A 20005-nucleotide genomic window follows, 5' to 3' on the forward strand; every position below is an offset into this window, starting at 1 on the left:
CCTTCTATTGATTATTGATAATCTGCTATTGATTTTTTATAACTCACTGCTATTGATTATTGATAATCCGCTATTGATTATTGATAACTCACTATTGATTATTGATAACTCCCTACTATTGATCATTGCTAACTCTCTGCTATTGATTTGGATGTGTGGAGATGAAGGAACAATGGGAATGGAAATCTCCTTTTTTTTCCTTTTTTCCCCATTTTTTTTCTCCTTTTTTTGCCCTTCTCTCTCCCGTGACAAAAGCGAAGATTTGATGAAAAATCAATAAAATGGGAAACGGAACTTTTCTAAAATTGCTTTTTAAAAAAAATCCAGTGAACAATTGGAGCTGGGTAATTGGTTCTCTAATGACTTTAAATTCGTGCTTTGGGTTTTTTAATCAATGCTTTAAGAAAGAACCTTAAAATCCAAACTGGAACAAACTCCTCCAGTGCCACCAACCCCACCGGTGTCCCCAATGTCCCCAAACTCCCCAAATGTCCCCAAACCTCCCCAAATGTCCCCAAACTCTCCAAATATCCCCAAATATCCCCAAACCTCCCCAAATGACCCCAAACTCCCCAAATGTCTCCAAACATCCCCAGATGTCCCCAGATGTCTCCAAACCTCCCCAGACCTCCCCAAATGTCCACCAGGCCCATCCCTGCCATGTTCTCCACGCTGGGCCTGGTGGCACCTGTGGGGACATTGGGGACGTGTCACCGACACCCCTGGGTGGCACCGACACCCCCGGGTGGCACCGAGCCCATCCTGGTGGCACCGGCCACCCCCCGATGTCCCCAGCTCTGCTCCTGATGTCCCTTAGGAGATCCCAGTCGTGTCCCCAGTGTCCCAAACCCCATCCCCGGTGTCCCCAACCCCATCCCTGGTGTCCCCAACCCCATTCCTGATGTCCCCAACCCTGTCCCCAGTGTCCCCAGGCATCTCTGCTGTCCCAAGACCCTCCAAACCCGATGTCCCCAGCTGTCCCCAACCCCACTCTTGATGTCCCCAACTCTGTCCTGGTGTCCCCAACTCTATCCTCAATGTCCCAAACCCCATCCCAGGTGTCACCAGCTCCAGTCCTGGTGTCCCAAGACCCTCCACATCCCATCCCTGATGTCCCCAGGTGTCCCCAACCCCATCCCTGATGTTCTCAAGTGTCCCAAACTCCGTTCCTGATGTCCCCAGCTGTGGCCAAACCCTGTCCCTGATGTCCCCAGGTGTCCCCAAACCCCATCCCTGATGTCCCCATGTGTCCCTCACCCGCCACCACCACAGTGACCCGGTGTGGCACGTCCCAGCCAGGCCCCAGGGTGGTCACCAAGGTGTCCCCCTCGGTGTCCCCCTCGGTGTCCCCCTCAGTGTCCCCCAAGCGTGGCCTGGGGTGGCTGCGGGCACGGTGCTCCCAGCGGATCTCCACGTCCAGCGGGAAGAAGCCGACGGCGTCGCAGCGCAGCTCGGCCGGGAGCCCCGGGGACAGCCGGGACGGCAGCAGGGACACCCGGGGAGGGGCTGGGACACGAGACAGTGAGCTGGGGATACTGGGAGGGACTGGGAAGGAACTGGGAGGGACTGGGACATACTGGGAGAAGACTGGGACATACTGGGAGGGAACTGGGAGGGACTGGGATGGACTGGGAGGGACTGGGAGATACTGGGAACTGGGAGCCCCGGCCCCGCCCATTCCCGGCACTGACCAATCAGGCACAGCTGCAGCACCTGCTGCACCTGCCCTGGGGCGCTCACGGAGCAGACGAAGGCGCCGTCGTCCGACCCCGAGAGCGGCGGCAGCTGCAGCGACACCTCCCTGGCGCCCCCCGGCGGCTGGGAGGACTGAGGAAACGTTCGGCCTCAGCGGCGCCCACCGGTGACTGGGAGGACTATGGCCGTGCCCAAAACCCCCCAAAAAAACCCCAAAAAATGCCCCCAAAAACGACCCCCCTAAACACAAAAAATGTTTCCAAGCCCCCCCACAACAAAACCCCCCAAAATCACTCACCGAACCCCCCCAGGACTTCCCAAAAAATGTCCCCGAAAAATGCTCCCAAAACCTTCCAAAAACCGTTCAATGCCCGCAGTGCCCCCTAGCGGCCGGGAGGACCAAGGCTTTCCAGTGCCAGCGGCGCCCCCTGGTGGCCAGGATGACAAAAGCGGTTTCATGCCCCCAGCGCCCCCTAGCGGCCGGGAGGACCGAGGTTGCCCAGTGGCGCCCCATAGTGGCCAGGAGGCGGCCGGGAGCACCCGACACCCCCCTGCTCGGTGGCGCCCCCCACTGTCCCCGCAGGGCTCCGCAGCCCCTCCCCTCCCCTCACCTGCGCGGTGCCGGGGGGGCTCCCGTGGCCCCCAGGAACAGCAGCACCCCCGGCGCGGCCTCGGTGCGGCGGGCAGCGGCCGAGTCGAAGGCCAGCAGGCGCCACGTGGCGCCGTGGCGGTGCCGCAGCCACTGCAGCGTGAAGGGCTCGGCTGGGGGCGCGAAGGCGCAGTGCAGCCGCCCCGGCGCCCCCAGCAGCGCCCGCGTCTGCGGCGTCCGCGTGGACACTAACAGGGACACTGCGGGGTGGGACAGGGCGTCATGGGGCGTGGGGACATCGGGGACAACGGGGGGACATTTGGGATGTGGGGACATCAGGGATGTGGGGGGACACTGGGGACATCAGGGACAATGGGGATGTGGGGGGACATCAGGGATGTGGGAACATCAGGGACATCAGGGATGTGGGGACAACGGAGAGACACTCGGGACATGGGGACAGTGCGGGGGCATAGGAGACATTGGGGGACATGGGGACAATGTGGGGACATTGGAGACATTGAGATATTTGGGCCAATGGGGAGGGGACACTGGGGACATCAGAGACATCGGGGATAATGGGTGGACACTGAGGACATGGGGACAATGCAAAAGCATAAGGGACAATAGGGGGACATCAGGGATGTGGGAACATTTGGGGGGACATCAGGGATAACGGGTGGACATTGGGGACATCAGAGACATCGGGGACATTGGGGACATCGGGACAGTGGGGGGACAATGGGGACAATGGGGACAATGGGGATGTGGGGTGTCCTGGCTTGTAAGATAAGCATGTATTCTATTTGCCATCTGTTGGAGGTTGGGCAGTTTTCTTATCTCTTCCAAGAACAATGTCTCCTTCCGGGGAGAGATCTTCTGTTCATGGACCATTGAATAACTCACTGCATGACTGATAAAGTTACATCATCCCATTGTGAGATGCTCCACCCAGAGGGAGGAGCCAAGCATTCCTACCTGCATAAAATCAGCACTTTTTGAGACACTGGCAGACACTTCCCTGGATTCCCCGAGGAGCAGCTTCTTCTCTGCTGGATTCCCAGAGGAAGACCAGGCCCAACTACTACCAGACCTTCAGAGAAAGCTCCACCCTTCTAGAGATCACCGCTTCAGCAGCATTTCATCTGCCACTCCAGGAGGAGCAACCACCATTTTAACTGGACTGTTACCAACACCCTGACTCCTCAGGGTGTCAGGTTTCTGACTCCATCACTAGTTTTGTTTGTACTAATTGCATTTTTTTTAATTTAGTTTTTTTCCTAGTAAAGAACTGTTATTCCCATTCCCATATCTTTGCTTGAGAGCCTTTTAATTTTGAAATTGTGGTAATTCGGAGGGAGGGGGGTTTACCTTTTCCATTTCACAGGAGGGTCTTGCCTTCCTACACAGACTCCTGTCTTTTCAAACCAAGACATTGCATCAGCCCGTTCAGGGAAAACGGCTAAAGATGTCTCTAGAACTTCACTGCTGCTTTTGTAACTCTGGGTATACCACCTGAAGTAAAGGCAATGGCCCAACTTATACCTCCTGCTGAGTTGCTACCTTTTTTGCCTTTGGGGAAGTATGCACAAAACAGGTATTCCTCATTCCTCAAAAGGCCAATCTGTCACTGAACATGGCTGCCTCAAGAGTCTCCTGGTACAATAGAAAGGGGGGGCCAGAGAGGACAACCCTTCCGAGAGACTGCAGAAAGCCTTTTATGTGTTCAACTTCTTGAAATGATCTTTGATGGACCCCAACCCCTGATTGTTTGACATTTTAATTGTAATTCACAATTGCAACAAAAGGAAAAATCCCTTGCCTTAGTGAAGGATCCAGGATCTGGTAAGATATTGGGGCTTTATCCTTAGGTAACCTGGTGTCACCACTGAGTCAGGAACAAGAGTCAGGCGACACATAAAGTCTAACTCTCTCCAGGAGACTAATACTAATTTTTTTAGGAACCCATTCCTTTTTATACACTGCTCCAACACCGACCTGACTGGTCCTTTAATCAACACACCTCACATGATTGGCTAATTAAGGAAACACCCTTTAGTAAACATCTTATAAGAAAACAACTGTTCAAAACACCAGCTGCAAGATTGCTTTAATTCTTTCTCTCAGCCTTCTCAAAACTCCCCAGAACAATTCCTAGGAAAGTTTACCTGGCTTTCTCTCTGACCAGGCTGGGGTAGAGGTTTTGCTTGCATGTCCACAGAGAATGGTTCCAAGTGGATTCCAGCAAACAATGTGAAGGCGTTTTGAGATTCTTTGACTGCATCACTTGAAGATTCACCTTGAACATCAACATTGGAAGAGAACCCTTGTGAACAGGACCTCGCCACCACATCAGCACCTGTTTAACCTCTAGCAGACTTATGCCCTTGGGAAAATGGTTATGATTATCCAGTGGTATCAGGGCTTACAGGGCTAGATCAGCTTCTGGGGGATTGGAGACTTGGTGGATGGATAAGAAATTTAATTAAAATAGGCTTATATGTATTAGGATTATATTATGTATTGTTATGCTTATTCCTTGTATTTTATATTGTGTGAAAAAATTAATAGACAAATCACTTAAGAATGTATTTTTGTTTGAACAGATAGGGGGAGGTATGGGGAACAAACCAGAGAGTACAGTGGAACTGATAAAGGGGCCTGATATCTTCTTCTTCTTCTGCCTGACTGAGCAGAAACCATGGGAGAGACAGACACAGAGAAAGTCTCCCTGGGCAAGAAGTGACCAAGAAATATATTGTGAGACATAGTGATAAAATAATGTTACCAGGTCATGTGATGTCATAAAGAAGTGTAACCAATGGGAAATTGTTACCAAAACCAGAGCCCTATATAAGCACCATACAAGTGAAACTCTATATAAACACCTGATACACTCAATAAAATTGGCTTCTGATCCCAACTCAGATGCCCCCGACTCTCCATCATTGATAACCCCTGGTCTGGGTGATCCCTGTTGGGTGGGGGGAAGGTGTTGGAGAGATTTCTTTCCCTTCTCCTGCTGTGATTTGGATGGTAATAAATTCCCTCCCTGTGCCCAGGCTGGGACTGTTTTGCCAGTGCTGGTGCTCGGGGCGGGATCTCTCCCGATCCTTTTCCTACTCCCGCCTTCCCTCAGCCAATCAGAGACAGCGCGGCTGATGACTCACCAGTTGCTGGGCAGACCCGCAGCGACCAGCGGTCCCGGCCGGACCCGCCCCGCCACGGCCCAAATCCTCCCAAATCCTCCCCAAATCCTCCCAAATCCTCCCCAAATCCTCCCAAATCCTCCCCAAATCCTCCCGAATCCTCCCGAATCCTCCCCAAATCCTCCCAAATCCTCCCGAATCCTCCCAAATCCTCCCCAATCCTCCCAAATCCTCCCCAAATCCTCCCCAAATCCTCCCCAAATCCTCCCAAACCCTCCCCGAATCCTCCCCAAATCCTCCCAAATCCTCCCCAAATCCTCCCCGAATCCTCCCCAAATCCTCCCAAATCCTCCCGAATCCTCCCCAAATCCTCCCAAATCCTCCCAAATCCTCCCCAAATCCTCCCCAAACCCTCCCCAAATCCTCCCGAATCCTCCCTGCCCCATCACAGGGGGTCCTGTGCAAGGCCATGTGGAGCGGCTGCGGCCGCCGCTGGCTCAGGAGCTCTGTGGGCAGGAAAGGGGGTGACACTGGGACTGGGGGTGCTCGCAGGGCTTCCCTTAATGGTGCCTCCTTTGGTGTTGGGTCAAGCGAGAGCTTCTGGAGAATCTCTCCCCACACACAGGACACTCACCGGGCCTCTCCCCGGTGTGGATGTGCCTGTGGGTGACGAGGCTGGAGCTGTGCTTGAAGCCCTTCCCGCACTCAGGGCAGCAGAAGGGCCTCTCCTGTGTGTGAATCCACTGATGCACTGAAGCATGGACAGACAACTCCTCAACTAATTAAAGCTGGGAAGAAGGGTATTTTATTGCAGTGCTGGACACATGTGGAATCATTTCCAAATACATGCGCAAGGAGTTGCAGACTCCTGCTTTCTATTTATACAGAAAAGGTTTTACATATCCAAGCTGTTTCTAAGGACACATAATACATAATCATTACCTGCCCGCTTCGTATTATAATCAGCTGAATATCCATTACGGCTGTGCAATCGTGTTTCCTTAACTGGGTCTTTGGGATTTTGAAATAAGGGAGTGGGTGTAAGGGAGGAAGAAAGCTGTCTTCCTCAAGGTAAACTCTTCACCCATGGCCAGTTTGCAGGACTTTTTGATCTGCTGGTCACGGTAGCGTCTCCTAACTGCTGATTATTCTTAAGGCAAAATATTTCTATGGTCTCTGCTCCTTCAGAATTCCTACATCTATCCCTGTCACTCCTAGCTTTACTTTTCTAATATATTTGCTACTCTTTAACTAAGGCATGTGATTTTTGCTAGCTAACTTGGCTTCTTAACTAATTTTAAAATCTTAACTAAAATATGTAATCTTCTACTATCTCAGTTATATTCCCAGCTGTCCCCTTGACTCATCCACAGTTTTCAATTATCCTAAATACTTTTCCAGCTGACCCCTTGGCTCATTACGATGAGATTGGAGCTTCTCAGAAACCACTTCCTACACTTGGGACACTCATAGGGCCTCTCCCTGGTGTGAATCTTGTGGTGCTGATGAACTTGGAGATCCACCCAAAGCCCTTCCCACACTCCCCACACTTGTAGGGCTGATTGATTCCCCATCTGGATCACCTGGTGCCAGATCAGGTCTGATCTCTGGAGCTCCAGCTGAAGCCCTTCCCACATTCCAAGCGCTTGTGGAGCTTCTGCCCACCATGAGTCATCTCCACCATCTGAGTGCCAAATGGATCTCTGGCTGCCTTCTAGGCACAGAGGGGCTCTTACCTCCTCACAACTCCCAGGGCTGGGTTTGCAGCCCCTCCTTGTGTGGGATCTCCAGGGCTTTTCCTCCCCATTGGGTTCCCATGCTGTGGAGCTGCTCAAAACAGCCTCAAAACAGAGGTTCTAAGCAGCGATTTGTCCTCCCAGGTCTCTGTCTGCAGCTCAGTGCCTGGGGTAAGGAAAGAAGAGGAAGGAATGTGGAAGGAAGAAGGATAGAATGAGAAGAGGAAGGAGGGTGGACAAGGAGAGGATGGGATTTGCCTCCATGCCAGAGGGAAGGGGAAGGAGATCCCACCAATTCGTCCCTGGCAGGACAGCGTTGGCAGCAGCGCTGTCCTGCAGCCAGGGGCAATGTTGGGCTGATAGGTGGAGCAGAGGAGAGGGGGAAAGGGGCAGTGACTTCCTCCTCACCTGCCTCAGTGTTCCATGCTATCTTCCTTTTCCTCACAGCCTCCACCAGCTCCACTTGCACAAAGGTTGGGATGGACAAATCCTGGCTTGGGGGAAAAACAAAGGGTGAGCACCTTGGTCCTGCTGCCCAAGTCCAGCTCGAGAAGTCACCACCCTGTTCACAGTTGGATGGGCCCAGACTCTGCTCATCTCCAGAGTCCCCCACTCCTCCAGGCTGCTGGGATCCCCCAGCTCCAGGATTGGCCGTTGCTGCTCTCCCCACTCCGATGCCAATTGGAACCCCAAAACCAATGTCCCCCCCAAACTGTTACCACTTCCCCAGCCAGTACAGAGATCACTACAGGAACCCTTCACAAGTCTCCAAAGGGGCATCTGCGTCTCACCTTTGGGGCAATGCAAGATCCAAATATCCCTTTCCCTGCAAAAAAAACTCCCAGAAATCCCCCAATGGATTTGGGGTGAGCTCCCCCTCCCCACTTACCTGCAGGATCTGGGGCAGTCAATGCTGCCCTGACCAGGGGAGCTGCAGACTCGGCAGAAGGGCAGGCAAACCGTGTGGATCTGCTGCGGTTCCTCCTCTTCCTCCTCCTGTTCCTGTTCCTTCTTTTCCCTAACCTCCTCCTCATCTCTCTCTCCTCTTCCTACTGCTCCTCCTCCCTGACCACCCCAGATCCCCCTTTCCTACCCACCTCTCCCCCATGGCTGCAGCACCAGTGTTTGGGTAGAGGGAACCTCCCATGAGCCCCCCAGGTATGGGCAGGCGGCTTGGGGACCCACCCAGTGCAGATCCATTCCCCCCTCCCAGAGCCTCACGGAAATCACTCCAGGGATCAAGAAATGGGGACACTAAGGGATCCCCATGGAACCACCCATTTTTGATCCCATCCCCACCCTTCCCTCCCCACTCCCATTGTTCCCCCAACCCAAAGACCCCTCCCAACTCAATCTGAGGGTCCCATTCCTCTCCTGGTCAGAATCCTCTTTTCCCCTGCTCTCCCACCCCTTCCCCATTGTGCCTCCAGCTCTACCTCACCCCTGGGCTTGGATTTGGGGATCCAGGCCCCTCCTGTTCAGTTTGGGGATCACATCCCCCCTTTCCCTCAATTCAGGCAGCTCCTGGAAGCTTTTTCCTGGGAGGAATCCCTGAGTTTTGGGACTTTTAGGATGTAGCTTAGGAGGAGGACAGCTCTGTTGGGCTTTCCCCTCCCTGTTGTGACCCCTCAGCTGTCGCCGACACCCTGGGGGTGTTGGGATTTCCCTCCTAGGGACAAGGACGTTCATCCCCTTCCAGGAGCCCAATGCCCAGCTGGGGCTCCAGGTCAGGGGTCCTTGAGCAGCTGCCTCAGAACCTCCACCAGGTTCTCCCAGCGCAGCCGGAGCCGCTCGGCCTGGGCTCCCCAAAGGCCTCAGCAAGGTCCAAGTCCTGCCCAGGAACCCTCAACTCCTTCAAACCCAGCATCCCCCTCATTCCCTGCAAGTTCCTCCCATGGCACCGGCCATGGCCATGTCCCCACTTGTCACTGGCCATGTCCCACCATGTCCTCACCCATGGCTGTCTCCCCACCATGTTTCCATCCCTGTCACTGTCCCCCATGTCTCCATCCATGCCTGTGTCTCCCCATGTCCCTAGGGATGGCCCTGTCCCCCTCCATGTCCATGCGTGCCCATGTCACTCTCCATGTCTAATGCTTTTTCTCTTTTTGAGCCTGGTCTTATAAGCTCTCAGAGATAAGCATTATACCCTTGATAGCTCAGCTACCTCAGGTGGCATAAAACAAGCAGGATGGCTCATGTGACAGTGTTGGAAATAAAAAGTTTTAATAAAAGGCAAAAATAAAAAAGCTTTTTACAGAGAAAAGCCAAGTCAGGGCAAGAGGTTCTTGCTCTTGCTAAAACACTTCACAAAAGCAATTAACTTATTTTGTTCTCTTCTTTTCTAGGGAATTGCTTAGGTGGGACTTTTTGGCTCCTGTCCAATTAGCTACCCTTAAGTTTGAGGTGAAGTCCCCAAGGTCCTATGAGGTGTCTTTCAACCAAATTGAGGAGAGAAACACCTGGCCTTTTGTCCTTTTTAAGGGAACAAAAGGTTAACTTGTTTACTCTGTCAACAGAGGGCACATTCTTACACGTGTCCCACCATGTCTGTGTCCTACCATGACCACATCCACTAACTTAGTTCAATGTCTATTTTTACTTCAATATTGGATATTTTAAAGGGATAAAGAGAAATGAAAACAAAATCAAGGCCAAAAGAAAAAGACTTCCATGTCCATGCCGGCTGAGGATCCACGTGCTTGGGTGGAGGGAAGAACCGTTTTGGTGGAGTTTCTACCCCACTGTCTCCAAAATCTTGGTCTTTTCCCCAGCTTTTCCACCATCTGGCTGCAGAAGACACCCTTGGGCAATAGGAAATCAAAATCGTGGAATCCCTGATGTTGGAAAAGACCTTGTCCTGGTTCAGAGCAAATTTGGGAGAGAACCTCCAAAGGGATTCCTCTGGAAAGCAGATTCAATTGGCTCCTCCCCCAGGCAGTTTGGGAAAAGTATCTCCTTGGAGAACAGTGGAAAAAACTGTTTTTTAAAGAATAAAACCTAAACAATATTAAACAATAAAACCTCTTGCTGCTCTAAAAGATAGACAAACTCAGGAAGTCCCTCCGTGGGTTGTAGCTCAGCTCACTAAGTCTCTTATCAGTCCCTCCAGTGCTGGAAATGCCACAGTCCAGGCTGGGCCACAGGTGTGAGCTGCCGGTGCTCTTCTGGGTGTTCAGGCCAGAGCAGGTTTAAACAGGTCCAAAGAAAAGGGAAAAGCAGCCACAGTCCAGGGAACTTCTCTGCCACAGCTAGCTAAAACTAATTAACAGCAAAGGAGAGATCTGTACCTCTGTCTGTCCATCTGCAACAACCCGGCCCAGGAGCAGGAATGTGGAGGATTGAGTGCAGTTTCTGAAAACAAACTCTGCCCTTCTCTCCCTCCTTTGCTCTCGGAACAAGTCTTAAAGGTCCAAAAATTATAACTCACTATAAACAGAACAGACAACTGGAGATACAAGCATCATATAGTCAACCTAGGACATACCTCCAAGACCATTCAGTATTCCTTGATGCCACCAGAATATAGGATTGAATGCAAAAGATTTTATGGAGTTGGAAGTCATTAAATCTGCTCTCCCCAAGGAATTCCCATTGTTGGTCTGTGCCCCAATGGATGTTCCTGCCACTGGGTTTATCTAGGTGCCCACAGGGAACGAGGAAGATGTGGAGCCTCCCAGCCAAGTGTCTTCCCAACACAGATGACCAGGCCCATAGATCACCAAGACTGCCCAATGAAGGTCACTGAGGATCATCCAACGTGGATCCTCCCATAGGGAATGGAGCTGGAAGGAGCATAAGAAGCTCTTCCCACCCTTGGGGAACTCACAGGGCTTCCCCCCTTAGTGGCGCCTCCTTTGGTGTTTGATCAAAACTGATCTCTGTGAGAAGCTCTTCCCACACTTCCCACACTCGTAGGGCCTCTCCCCGGTGTGGATGCGCCGGTGCACAGTGAGATTGGAGTTGTGCTTGAAGCCCTTCCCGCAGTCGGGGCAGCGGTAGGGCCTCTCCTCTGTGTGACTCCGCTGATGTACGAGGAGACTGGAGCTGATCTGAAACCTCTTCCCACACTGGGGACACTTGTAGGGCTTCTCCCCGCTGTGGATGCGCTGGTGCTTTCTCAGGTCTGAGTGCCACCCATAGCTCTTCCCACATTCCAAGCAGGTGTAGGGCTGTTCCCCAGTGTGGATCACCTGGTGCCGAATCAGGGCTGAGCTTTCTCTGAAACTCTTCCCACATTCCCCACACTTGTAGGGCTTTTCCCCAGTATGGATCTTTTTGTGTTCCGTAAGCTGGGAGTTGAGGCTGAAACTCATCCCACACACCCCACACTCGTAGGACTTTTCTCCAGTGTGGATCCTCTCATGTCTCCTCAGGCCAGAGCTCTGCCTGAAGCTCTTCCCACATTCCCCACACTCATAGGGTTTTTCCCCAGTGTGGATCCTCTGGTGTTGCATCAGGTGGCCCTTCTGGCTGAAGCTCATCCCACATTTCCCACACTCAAAGGGCTTTTCCCCAGTGTGGATTACCGAGTGCTGCATCAGGCTGCTCCTCTGGCTGAAGCTCTTCCCACATTCCCCACACTCAAAGGGCTTTTCCCCAGTGTGGATCCTCTGATGTTGGATCAGAATGGAGTTCTGGCTGAAGCTCCTCCCACACTCCCCACACTCAAAGGGCCTCTCCCCGGTGTGGAATCTCTGGTGATGTCTCAGGCTGGAGCTCCAGCGGAAACGCTTCCCACATTCCTCACACTCGTAGGGCCGTTCCCCAGTGTGGATCACCTGGTGCTGGATCAGATCCAAGCTCCGGCTGAAACCCTTCCCACATTCCAAGCACCTGTGGGGCTTCTCCCTGCCACGAGGCTTCTCCACCAGCTCTGAGCTCTGGCTGGATCTCTGCCCACCTTCCTGGCTCAGGGGGGCTCTTTCCTCCCCGCAGCTCCCTGGGCTGGGTTTGCTGCCACTCCTTGTGCGGGATCTCCAGGGCTTTTCCTCCTCCTCCATTTCCTCCATTTTCATTCCTCCCCGGGAATGAAAAATCCTGGTCTGGGGGAAAAAAAAAGAACAGAGCATCTTGGACTGGGAGTTCCTCCTGTCCCCACTTCATCTCACAAAGTCATTGGGCATCGTGTGTCTATAAGAACCTCCAAAACACCAAGGTTCAGCATAAAAATCCTCCAAACTTTAAGACACAGATCAAAACCTCCCCAAACATCAAGATTCAGAAAAAAATTCCTCCAAAACATAAAGATTCAGCCCCTAAAAAAAAATAAAGCACCAACATTTAACCCAATAAAGCTGAGGAATGCCATGACTCACTCCTGTGAAAATCGTGGAACCCCTCAACAGTCACCTGCTGCATGTGGGGTGGCAATGCTCCTGGGGCTGAAAGGAGGCTATATATACAAGGAGGGATGGAACCTTGTGGTGATCCTTGTTTCTGCTCCTCCTCCTCCGGTGTCCCTATTCTTCCTCACACTCCTCTTCCTCCTCCTATTCCTCCTTCTACTGCACAATCCCACCCTCTCCTGCCACCTGCATCCTTTGACCATTCTGTTCCTCAAGCCTGCTTCTCCTTCCCTTCTCCTCCTGCCCCCAGGCCCAGCACCCACTGCCGGCTCCCTCTTCCCCCCAGACCCACAGCATCCCAGCGCAGGGGCAGGGATGGAGCTGGGGCAGGTCGGGCTGGGGCAGCGCTGGGCTCTCGGCCGCTCCCGCCCGCACTCGGTCCCCACTGCAGCCGCTCCCGCCAGGACAGCGCGGGGGGGCCCGGCCTTGGCGCTGCCCCACTCCCACCTCCCCAAATTCCCCTCGCGGGGCCATGGGGCCGAGGGGGGGCGCAGGTGGGTCCAGGTGGGGAACGCGGGGAGCTGCGAGTCTGCCTGGCAACTGGTGAGTCATCAGCGCCGCGGGCTCTGATTGGCTGAGCTCTGCCCGAGCCCTGGGGCTGCAGCACAGAGGGGACACCCTGCTCCAGGGGGGATGTCCCACAAACGGGGGACCCCATGGAAGGAACCACAGGAAAGTGTCTTTACAAACAGATGCTCTAAAGCTGCTCAGAGATAGGGCCAGTGATCTGTACATAAGGAAGTAACAGGAGAAGCCATCGGTTTCAGGAAATCTTGTAAGTGATGACACAGACTTCTGCTCAGACAAGGTCCTACTCTATCCATGAACTTCCAGAAACATAAAAAAGCCTTAAAAGAGCCATGAATATCGTTTGCCATACAGAAGTGGGGCGCATATGAAGGAGGTATATAGAAGGTGGATTGGGAAGTCTGTACCTCTCAAGTGCTTCAGCCAATGAGGAAAGCAGAGGGAGATGTGGCCAGGAGAATTAGGATGAAGAGGAGGCTGTGTCCTCCAATTGGAGAGATCCCATCGGGAATGTCCAATGGCCTTTCCCATTTTTTGGAATGAAATTACTTCTACAGGACACCTCTGTCTGGTCTGTGGACAGAATTCTCTGGTGATGTCAGTTTACCTGCACACCCTGGGGCTCATCCCAAATTCCTTCCACCCTCCGGGGCGGGCAGGGAGTGCAGCTGAAGGTGCCTCACCCACTTTGGGTGATCAGCTCCCTTGGCTGGCGGCGGCACCAGAGATTGATTTGGGACCCGGGAGTGACCAGGAGGCAGACGAGTGACACATCAGGGGGTCTGTGAAGGGTCAGCAGGGAGAGAGCACTGAAAATCTCATCAGTGAGTGCCCTGGGATCCTCGGGGAGTGAACATGGCAGGGCACCCATGGAGGGGAGAAAAGGGAAAGCCAGGGAGGGGTCCTGGCCAAAGGGATGATTATCGCAAAATGTCTCTGAAGGGTCCCTTGGGAGAATGTTGAGGTAGTTTGCACATTTCCCCAGAGGTAATTAAGGACATGGAAACCCAGGGGGGCAATAAGGGAAGTGGAGAAGGGATTTGGACAACAGGGGATGGATGGGGTTGGTGTGCTGGGAAGGGATCAGGTGAAGGGGAGTGTGCAGCAATATGGTTCAGGCAAGAAGCAGCAGGAGGAATCTATGTGGTAAGAAAAAGTATGATGGAAAAGAGGAGAAAGAGAAAATTAGTCACGATTGGGATGATTTTCAGCAGGGTCTTATCCTCAGAATTTGCCAGCTGATCCAGATCCTTCCATCCCCGGTTTCCCAGACAGGAAAAGCAGGAGGTCAGGATGCCAGGGGTTTCTCTGCGGTGGCAGCGGCAGCACCGGGCGCAGAGGTGCGGCACCGGGAGCACGGGCTGGGGCCTGTGGGGAGCTGCGGGGCCGGGCCGGGGCTGTGGGGCAGCCGGGGCTCAGCGCCGGGCGCTGCCTGACCCCACCAGCCCCGGGCAGGGCCGGCAGTGGCCCCCGGCCCCCAGGAGGCTGCGGGACGCCCCGGCCGCTGCCCGGCCCCGGGGAGCTGCCGGCCCTGCCCGCCGGGGGGGCCGCCTTTGGACACTGCGGCAGGACAGGCACCGGCTCTGCCACACGGGCTGGGCAGGGACCCTGAGCACAAGGGGGAACACAAAGGAACAGCTGGGAAATGCAGAGTGCACATGGAAGGATCAGGATTTGCTGTTCAGGATTTGCTTTGGGTCCCTGCAGAAAGGAAAGGTTTTGCAGAAAGCTCAGCAGCTCTCAGAGGATGAGCACCCACAGGCAGTGACCGGGGCTGCAGGAGTGGCACAAGAAGCCCTGCAGCACTTGGGCACAAAGGCACAGCAGCTGAAGGCAAGAAGGGATGAGCAAAAGGCCAAGCTGAAGGCAAAGGCCACGGCAGAGTTCCCACAGCCCTGAGGGATCAACCCCAGGGCCCAAGGGGGCCCCAGCACCCAGGGCATGACGGGGTCGGCCACAAGCACCTGGCAGAGGCATTGCCCTCCTGGCCAGGGCAGAGCCCACCCAAACAGCCCCTGGGAAGGAGTCAGGGCTCCAGCTGTAGCCCACAAGGACACTGCAAGCACAGACAGCAGCACCCTCAGCAGGAGCAAGTCCACCCCTGCATGGACATGGATTGCCAGGGCTCTCTGAGCTCCCATCCCAATGGGGGACCCACCACACTGGAGCCCTGGAGAACGCTCAGTCTTCATCTGAAAATGGAGAAAATGTGTTTGTGGATGGCTCGTCAAGGGCAGCAGAAGGGAAAAGAGTTCCAAGACACGCTGTTATTGAGGAAAGGGAATCAGACAAAGCGCAGGTTACCCCCCATGGTCAGCTCAACCAGCACAGCTGTGTGTGCTTGTAAGAGCCTGGCACTGAAATGCCCTGAGCAGGAAGGCTTCAATATCTTCTGGTGACACCATCTCACCTAATAGGGGGGCAAAAGCAATTCTGACTGCTCAGCAACCACTGGAACACTTATTAAGGTATCTCTAAAAGAAATCATTCCAATAAAAGGGATTGTAGAAGCAACAAACTCAGACAGCAGAACTCATTTTACAGGAAAAAATCCTCCAGGGGGTTACGGCAGCTTTAGGAATACAATGGGACCTCCATAACCCCTGGCACCCCCCGAGCTCAGGATGGGTACAAAGAATGAAAGGGGAAAGAAAGAAACACCTTTGGAAGCTGGGGATAGAGACCAAGATGCCATGGGTACGGCTTTTGCCATTGGTTTGGGTAAGAAGAAGAGCGAGAGCCAGGGCAGATATTCAATTATTTCCCCTTGCAATTGATCTCAGGAATTCCTTACTCTGGGAATTCTCCACCTAGTGCAGGGTGGAGATAAGGGATGCACATTTAAAGCAGTCTGTGGCCAGAATCCTGTCTCTGGTGCAATCTCTCCCACAGGAAGCTGGGCTGGCACAGAGCCTACCTTGGCACTTTGCTGCTGCCAACATCCAAGCAGGACATGGGCTCTGCCTAAGGAGTGCAAAGCAGCACCACTGGTGGCCAAGTGGCGTGGCCCATGCCAAGGGGCCCCGAGGCCAGAAACAGCCGCCAGCACAGCTGAACACGGGGGGACCCCTCAGCCTGGGCTCCAGGTCTCTGCAGCCCCGGAGATTTGCACTTCCCGCCTGCAGCAGGAGGATGGGAGGCCCCCCTGAGCCTGCACTGAAGGCAGCGCAGCAGCAGCCAGGGCTCCACAGCGGGGCAAGGCCCTGGGCCTGCCCACACCTCCTCTGCTGAAATCCTCGGCCTGGCCACCCTCCCTGGGCAGCTCCAGCCACCGGGGCCAGCCCTTGCTGCCACTGCTGCAGCTTCAGTGCTCGCTGGGCCTGCACTGCCACAGCTGCTGGGGACACACCGGGACAATTCCACTCTGGCTCTCACTCACACTCACACACTGCCCTGCCTGCCAGTGCATCCATGGAAAATAGACCAGCTCATAGACTTGAACATTGTTAACCTTTGATTTCTCTACTCAGGCTTGCTTTGCCTTGGCCTTGGGGAAACAAATGTTGAAGGTTTTGTTAAGGGATGTTACACCACTCAGTGGAGATGAGTTTAACACCTCAACACACTGGGAATGGCCCAAAAGATACCCACAAAGACAACGACCAGCAGCAAAACATCAACCCCAGCAGCAAACAGCAACCAACACCTACCCCAGACACTGCCCCCAGCAGGGCTGCAGACACCTGGTCTGCAAAAGGCTGAGAAGGAAATCCAGCACTTCCCACCTCATTAACAGCACAAGCAAAGAAATCCGGGTCCAACTGGAGACCAAATACTAAAAACTGCACAACTTGAAACTACAGAACATTAAACCACTGCATTAGGATGGCTTCAGACTGCACAACTTTGGGAAAAACCTAGTAAAACCCACATGTAATGGATCGATTTTCACTGCACACCCAGGTTATGTGGGGATGGAATGATTTCTGTTGCACATCCTGGCCAGAATCAAGGAATGCCTTGATTCTAACACTTTAAATAATAGTGAAGTTTTTCTTTTTCCTGCAGTTTCAGTAAAAAAAAGTTTATAGCATTACAGTATTTTTTTATTACTCATACTTCTATATAGCTGGTTAGGTTTGGGTAAAGGAGGCAAGAATGAGTTTTTCTTCTGAGGGGAAGTAGAAAAAGCTGAATTACCTTGGGATTTTTTGTCTATGTTCGTGTGTAGCTGTAAAAGATACCAAAATTTTGATCTGGGCTTTTTGAAGTTCACCTTTAGGCTGCATCACTAGAAAAGATTTAAAGGTGACCCCTAAACTCTTAAGCAGGCAGCCAAGAGATGAGCTTTAGAAATGCAAATTAAAACTGCTGGGGCAAAATGGGGACAAAGTACCTGGCTCTTCTTGCCTGGGGCAGGAATTGGCTGATTCCCTCTACCCCTCACCCCAAGCTCTGCCTGCTTGCACAGATGGAATCTGCACAGCTGAAGGCAGAGCCCATGCTGAGGATCTCTGACTCTGAAACAGAAATGGCTGAAGCTGCAAAGGGAAACAGCAAATGGAGAATGTTGGGAAAACTTCACTAAAATAAGGGGGGGATCATCCCTCTGCCCACTCCAACATCTGCTGTCACTGTCTGTGCTGTACAGGGTGTATCAGAGCACTGGGAGTTTTGCTATAACAAGTTCAGGGAAATCAGTTGGAATTCAAGTATTTCTGATGTAATTAGAAAAAAGCGGTCAATTGATGGAGCCCCAGCTTGAGGGAGCACCCAAAAATGGGGAAAGGATGAAGGGCTACCAGAACAAATCCTACAACACCATGGACCAGCCCCTGGGAATGCAAACCAATTCCTATCAGGAGACAGAGAATCCATTTATCATTTCAATGGCATAATTTGATTACAAGCTGTCCTCGGAATAAGAACCAACCAGACAGCTCCAGCTCCTGACCTTCCTGCCGACCAAGCCACTGAAATGAGGAACACATTTCACCAGGGGATGGGATCAGATTATTTGTGAGCAGAAAAAACAGGAGTTTGTGGAAAACTAAATGGCTCAAACTGCTGCTGGTAAAGAGATCACAAAGGAAAAGTGGTAAAAAAGCTAAGAAAAGAAATAGGGAGAGCAGTTTATGTATTGGTCCAAACATGGAAAGGATGGATATAGGACACGGTTTCCTGGCTCCCCGGCACACCAGGGTTTAAACGAATGCTGCTTCTCCTCTTCTGTGCTGCAGCAACTCTCATCTTTGTACCATGCTCCACACCTCGGCAGTGCAGCTCATCCAGCAGCTGAGCCAGGGCATGCAGGTGGCAGCCAGGCCTCCTGATCCACAAACGGCTACAAAAGGACAGGGAATGAGGGCACCGAGAATAATCCCAAAACCAAAGAGGACCCGGGAAGGACAAAACAGAGTCAAGGAGTGAATCTGCCTGGAGATAGGGCCGGGCACTTGTAGATAAGGGGAGAAACCATCAGTTCCAATAAATGGTACAAATTGACCCAGAGAGCTGCTCAAAGTCCCGCTACATTCCTGAACTTGGAGGAGAAGAACAAAGACTTAACAGAGCCATGAATATCGGCTGCTATACAAAAGGAGGGTGCACATTAACGAGGACAGGCTCCAGGCGCATCGGGAAGTCGGAACCTTCCAAGGAACTCAGCCGGTGGGCAAAGGCAGAGGGAGATGCGGCCGGGAAAATGAGGATAAAAAGGAGGCTGCGGGCTACAGCCACGGCAGAGAGCGCACGGCAAATGCCCCACGGCCTCTGCCCCTGCTCGGCAATAAAGTCACTTTGACAGGACTCCTCGCTCTCCCCCGGGCACACGAACCTCCGGCGACGGGAATTTCCCCGCCCGCTCCCGGCCGCGGGGCAGCCCCTCTGTCCTACCCACAGCAGCCGGGCCGAGCCAGCGCTGCTCCGGCAGCGGCTCCTGCCCGGCCCCGGCGGGAAGGAGACCGCGGGCAGCCGCTCCCGCAGCGCCCTCAGCCCGGGGCCGGCACGGGCCGGACACGGCACCGGCGAGCCGCCGGAGCCCCCTGCCGCCCCCTCCGCCCGCAGCCGGCCCCGAGCCCCCGCAGAGCCCAGCGCGGCTCCCACCTGCGCCGGGGCCGCCTCCGAGCTCCGCCGCCGCCGCCTCACCGCGCTCCGGCCGCTGCCGCCGCTGCCGGGCCCGCACAGCCGCTCGGCCAATGGCGGCGCTGCGCGGCCACGGCCGCCCTCAGCCCGCCGCCGGGGCCGCGCCGCGCCCCGCTCCACCAATCAGCGCGCCGCAACCGCGACTGACGGCACCGGCGGCCAATGGCAGCGAGCTCGGGGCGGGCTCTGCGCACGGCCCCGCCTCGCCCCGCGCTCTCGGCGCCCCCGGGCTGCGTGAGGGGAAAGCCGGAGATGAGGAACAGCCCCGGCACGGGCCCGGCCCGAGCCGGGATTGAGCTGCCCACACAAACAAACTTCTCCGCGCCTCCCGCCACGGCTTTCCCGGCCCTGCGCCTCCCGTGCCCCCGCCTCTGCGGGAAGCCCAGGAGCCTCACTTCTCCTGCCCCTCGTTAGCGCATCAGTGCTTCGCTTTGATTTCCCCCGAAAAGGGAAACCTGCCCCAAGCCCTGTGGGTGAGTGGGGCAGGGGAGAGATTTCTGGCAGAAAACTCCAAAGACTCGGAGCAGGAGCAGGAGAAGTCAGTGCAGAGCCTTAAATGCAGCTTTCCCCACGGCTCCCTGCTCCCAGCTGCACCTCCTCCCCCGGCAGGGCAGGAGACAGGGAATGGGGCCATGCTCAGCTCATCCCCCGGGGCTTCTCCCTCTGCTCAGGGACAGGAGTCGTTCCCTGCTGCACCCTGCGCTCTCTCCCGGCCGAGACTTCTCCAGGAACTTCTCGGAGCGGAGTCCATCCCCTGGGCACAGCCCCCTCCGAGTGCTGCAGCGTGGGTCACTGTGCCACGGGCTCAGTCCTGCCAGGACAGGCTGCTCCAGCGGGGCCCCTCTGCCCGCGGGCTCACAGCCTCCTCTCAGGCAT

General features: G+C 54.2%; 1 protein-coding gene across 1 annotated transcript in view; it reads right to left on the reverse strand.

Moving 5' to 3' along the window:
- Positions 1-10605: 10605 nt before the first annotated feature.
- LOC146764071 (uncharacterized) overlaps positions 10606-20005 on the reverse strand; it is a 60420-nt gene continuing 51020 nt past the window's right edge. Inside the window, exon 3 of the mRNA XM_085565504.1 lies at positions 10606-11882. Within this exon, the coding sequence (XP_085421630.1) occupies positions 11012-11882 (871 nt within the window). The 3' untranslated portion in view covers positions 10606-11011. The remainder of the gene's footprint in view (positions 11883-20005) is intronic.

This window comes from Lonchura striata, chromosome 36 (genome assembly GCF_050655825.1).
Source record: "Lonchura striata isolate lonStrDom1 chromosome 36, ASM5065582v1, whole genome shotgun sequence".
Taxonomy (NCBI): domain Eukaryota; kingdom Metazoa; phylum Chordata; class Aves; order Passeriformes; family Estrildidae; genus Lonchura; species Lonchura striata.